Here is a 5,364-nt window from a genome sequence, read left to right as displayed (position 1 = left end):
CATAAAATAACCTAATCTAAAAACTCAATCCATATTGAGCTTTCCTTTAAAAGAGATCGGGTAGATCTAAACTGACTTAAATGTCCTCATGAAAATCAATAAACGGCTTGTTTTTGTATTATTAACTTTTAGATCTCCTGAGGAACCTACCTGTGGAGAATTGCTCAACAGAACTTCCTAATACTACTAGTAAGCAGCATGAGTGGTAGGTGTGTCTGAACTCCACACCTTGCCACTTTCATTCCAGGATCTGGAATATCCAGTATCTGGACATCACCTCTAGAAGTATGGAGTTAATCAGTATGACTCAGCATTTAAATTCCAAGCATTCCTCTTTGTTACTAATTTTGTTATGCATGTGTATACATAGGTATATAAACACTAAAACTATAAAAGAGCAGTATCTATTTCTTTAGTACTAAAAGAATTTCAACAACGTTCGAAAAATGAGCTGGCTTGCAAGACTCAACAAAACAAAACATGCATCTTGGAAGTTAAAAACAAACTAAAGAAAAATCCAACACAAGTATTTGGATTTAACTTTAGGCAATTAACTAAGAAGACATTCACACAACATATGCATGTCAGTCTCCTATTCAGTCCTAGAGCCTGCAGTATTGTAATTTATTGTGAAACCATGTAACCAAATACTTAAATATATCCACAACATCTATACCACGGTAATGCATAGTACATAATATACTGACATCTCAAAATAAATTTCTATTACAGTTTTATGCAAATTATGGTATAAGATTATCATCTGCCACATTTTGAAATGGCACCAACTTTCATGTAAAGTTCCACATCAATGTACTAGTCAATATCCTTATTATTAGCAATGTCTTCTGCATTATTATCTGAACATTTGAAATCAAGCTGCTAATCTAATAACCACAGTACGTTATCAATTAAAATCACTGCATATTTGGATGTTAAAGCAGTTAAGTAATACAGCAGAAGTATTTCTAATTCACAGTTTCAAAAATAAAGGGTGCAGTTTTCAAATATCTGATTGCTTAAAATTGGTCACTCAATTTAACAACTGCCTCCTTCAATACATGTAAACTATGTTTGCACAGCATTAGGAGATGTCTTTTATTTCAGAAGTTAGTTCTTACTGTTACAGGAGCACCACAAATTTGAAGGAAGAGGCTACAGTGTGAAATGAGCTCACTGAAGGATATGTTAAATAAAATTTTAAGATACTGCAAAAGCTTTGTTCCCCAAGCACAGATCCTTAATCAGGAAAAGTAGTTAACACTTACCAAATACAGTGTGTAAATTAGGTCTACAAGAGATGGGGAAAAAAATCTAACTCAACTAAAAGAAAATACTATTATTAGCTAACAAATCTGCGATAGCCCGCTTCAGAATTTCCCTAAAGTAAAATTCAAAAGCATTACACAGTATTTGTATTCTTTGATAAGGAATGCAAACATCCAAAGGGAATGAAAAGAAAAATCTGTCTTTAAGAATTTCTAAGTGGAACACACGCACACAAAGGGGTAACTGAGAAAAACCAAGTACTTAAATATCCAAATTTTAAACGTGTAAGAAAATTTGTAATAGAAAAAGGTGACAAATGTTCTTGTGACTTGATTTGCTGAAAACATCTGCAAATTCACACTGGCATTAAGAAAACCAAAGTTTCAAAAATTTACTCCTCTCTCTCTCCAGATGTGTTTTCTGTGCAAAAATAAATATCTGAAAATTGCACTAATAATACCTATTTTAACTTTTGTATTATGAATAATCTGCACATGCTGCTTTACAGACAGTACATATTTGTAAACTTGCTCATGCAAAATTAGTGTGTGAAACAGGGATATTGTTAATCCCACACTTAAAAAATGATACCTTATTATCTTTTTATAAACTGCCAAACCCTCTGAAATGTAACAAATCTTATATGGATATTCTTGTCTGCCAGCTAAAAATCAATTTATGTTGCTGAAACAAAAAGTTTTACAAGAAAAAAAAACATGGTTTTTGTCTTGCAGAATTTTTGATGTTTAAATGAGAAAATTTATAAAAGAAAGAAATTCATGGTCACAAAATTTTAACATTTTAATCCTAAACATTACAGGGTAAATAGATACTGGACCCTATCTCCATACTCCATAAATCTTAACTTTTAGTTTACATTTTAATTGTTGCCCTAACCACTAAAACATTAGTGGTTTTACAACCTCTGGATTATGGAAATACATATTCTGAAATAAACACTACAAAAACAATGGAAGAAAGCCAAACAAATTGTCTCCATGAAGGGAAAAAAAAGTGGAACATTTTGAAGCTTTAGACACTTCTCTTTCCATGTCTTATGATTAACCTGTCAATTCAGTGCATTGTATGGTCATATGTTGAACGGTCCCCATGTTGAATAAACATCTAACTAGTGTCCATGGATTCCAAGTTAGTGGATGATGAATCTTTCTGGATACTTTCAAAGATGGCCGCCAGCTCAGGGTTAGAACTGATTTGTGATTGGAATTCACTCATCAGTGGACTCTTCTCTGCTTCTGGAATGGTTAGCAGTGCTGCTACTGCCCTCATAGCAGATCGCTTTAATTCATCTTGCTTTTCAAATTCTTGCTTTACTGAGTTTGCCTTAACCTGTAACATGAAGTAAATTTAGATTACATGCTATAAAGATAGCTCTTACATGAACAAAATTCAAGCACATAGCAATTCCAGGTAAATAAAGAGCAAAGTTTCTCTTGTAGGTCCATAAGGCATATTATATTCTAAGCAAAGCTGTTTTTAAATTTCCTTTTTAAGCAGTAGCTGTCTCCCTTTCTTTTCAGGGAATATTTTACACTAAGCCCTATTGTAGAAACAGAAAATCCAGACCCACGTAGTTGAAACCACCAAGAAACTACTCCTCTAGCTATCCTATTCACTGTTCTTCAAACATACCACATAATGACATCTCCATGCCTTTATTCATGTGAAAAGCCTTACTTTACCGTCTTGGTCATTTCAAATGTCATCACCTTTATATGACTCCCTTTCCAAACAGAATTAAACACTTCTTTTGTGGCTTTGATCATATTTTATCCCATATCAGTATTTCAAAATATGCAACATATTATAGCAATAAACAAAAGTTTCTAAGACTAGAAACTTAGTATGTAACAGTGCTAAGTTTTATAAAACACCCATATTCAATAGGTTCCCTTTTTAAACCAACTGCTACATATGGTGCTAACAAAAGTAAATTTGGAAAACTAGAGAAAAGAATCGACTAGGAATCCTGAAGACATCAAGTCTGACCTAAGTCGATGCCTACCAATTCTTACCTTAGTCGTACATGTGGCACGTAATGGCTCAACAAGTCGGTCCAACCTCTGCAGTACTGCACTTGGACAAAGGGTAGAGAGTCTCACTAACATTAAAAATGTTAGCATCTATTAGGAATAAAAAAGAAAATTTATACGTTATTTTCCAAAAATAAAATTCTACATGCTGACACATTTTTTAAAAAGGAAGATGACTAACTAGCATGCAAAATAAAGCTTCTTTTTAACGTAATCTGCCACTCAGAATCACACAGATTTGTCTCAAACCTTATCTAAGGTAAGTGCTAGAGAGACCTCATCTATAATGTGGTCCTAGAATGCATAGCTAGAAAAGTGGCTTGCAATCTTGGCTACACATTAGAATCACCTGGGGAGCTTTAAAAACACCCATTCCTCAGCCCCATCCTCAGAGTTTTATTGAACCTATAAAGACAGGGCTATAGATTTATTATTTTTTAAAAACTTTATGTGCATCAGAATTGAAAATCCCTAAATTCAAAAATTATTGAAATAGAAGATAAGCATTGTAATATTTTAACATATTTTACTTAAAAAAAAAATTTGACCACTAATTCTGATTAATCTATATAAAACCAGATAAACATTATGTCTTGGATTATAAACTCATAGAATTAAGCAAGCACATCTGTTACTTTTGGGGGGACTCTCTTCACTGAACTCTGAGAGGATCAGGTCACTACCACACATGGAAGCATGAGTAGGAGAGTTCTGATACTATGGCTGCTTGGCCCAAAGGCTCTAAATGGAAGAGTAGATGAAAAAGACACAATGCATTTATTTTTTATTTTTCAAAATCGCCCTTTTGCTATTCACATTTAATATGGATATGTGCAAACAGGAAAACAAAGAATAGTTATAAGCAAAATTCATGCTCCAGACCTAAGAAGCAGTATAATTTCTCTCTGGTTGCTTCCACATAGATTGCTTTGTGTAAATGAAAGCAGTTCTTCCATGTTGTCCTCTAACACAATTGTTGGTATTAAACACAATATATTATATTGAAAAACAAAAATCCCTCATTTAGGTAAATCATACTGTTGTCATTCAGAGTAGCCCCAAAGATAGCCCAAGGGAATTAATCCAAACAATGCCGAGAAACTGAGAAGACTCTCCATGGGTAGTAAGTACCTAAAGTTCAATGTTGAGACAGGCCAAAAAGGTCACAGATTTATACTTTAAGCAACAAATCTGTAGGGATTCTTCTTTTTTTCTTTTTGAGACAGGGTCTGGCTTTCTTGCCCAGGCTAAAACATGATCATAGCTAACTGTATCCTTGAACTCCTGAGATGAAGCAATCCTCCCTTAGCCTCCTGAGTACCTGGGACTACAAGCCCATACCACCATGCCCAGCCAATTTTTAAAATTTTTTTTGTAGAGACGAGATCTTGCTATTGCCCAGACTGGTCTCGAACTCCTGGCCTCAAGCAATCCTCCTACTTTGGGCTCCCAAAATGCTATGATTACAGGCATGAGCCATCATGCCCGGCCTGGGATTCTTCTTCTGAGGCAAAAGATCTAGGGATTACTAAACTAAGCAACTTGGCACAGAGTATTTCTTACAAATTTTGCATCTAATTCTACTTCCTCCTCCAATAAAAAGAATTCTAGCTCTTTCCTTTATGTCAAATGTTATACTGCCTCACCATTACTTTTGCATATTATAGTTTATAACATATCTATTAAAACCCTGACAGACAACCCGATTTTTTCTCACACATACATGCGAGTAAATTACAAGGGTGAAAATCACTGTAGCAAAGTCGTCTTCTAAAATGTTGTTTAAATAGGCACAAACATCTTACCTTAATATCATAATGGTCCTTCAAACCATCTTCAACATGATTTAGAAATTCAAAGATATCTAGTCTATCAAGACAACTATCTAGAAGTGTGTACATACACTCAAAAGCTGCCTTTCTAATATCCAGACCATCATCAACTGTATGTTTAAATGGACCCATTTCTACCTGTTAAAACAAAAAAGAGTGTGTGGATATATTATACTTAAAAGGCAAAGACAAGCTTAGATAAAGTGTAC

General features: G+C 34.1%; 1 protein-coding gene across 1 annotated transcript in view; it reads right to left on the bottom strand.

The window, feature by feature from the left end:
* Positions 1–1,989: 1,989 nt before the first annotated feature.
* CAND1 (cullin-associated and neddylation-dissociated 1) overlaps positions 1,990–5,364 on the bottom strand; it is a 38,344-nt gene continuing 34,969 nt past the window's right edge. The window contains exons 11-13 of the mRNA XM_012642014.1: positions 5,129–5,293; positions 3,306–3,413; positions 1,990–2,619 (exon numbers count right to left, since the gene is read on the bottom strand). Of these exons, the coding sequence (XP_012497468.1) occupies positions 2,395–2,619; positions 3,306–3,413; positions 5,129–5,293 (498 nt within the window). The 3' untranslated portion in view covers positions 1,990–2,394. The remainder of the gene's footprint in view (positions 2,620–3,305; positions 3,414–5,128; positions 5,294–5,364) is intronic.

The sequence above is a fragment of the Propithecus coquereli genome, unplaced genomic scaffold (genome assembly GCF_000956105.1).
Source record: "Propithecus coquereli isolate 6110/MARCELLA unplaced genomic scaffold, Pcoq_1.0 Scaffold172, whole genome shotgun sequence".
NCBI classification, from domain to species: domain Eukaryota; kingdom Metazoa; phylum Chordata; class Mammalia; order Primates; family Indriidae; genus Propithecus; species Propithecus coquereli.
Note: the sequence above shows the minus strand (reverse complement) of the source record. Positions and strands in the feature narration are given on the sequence as shown.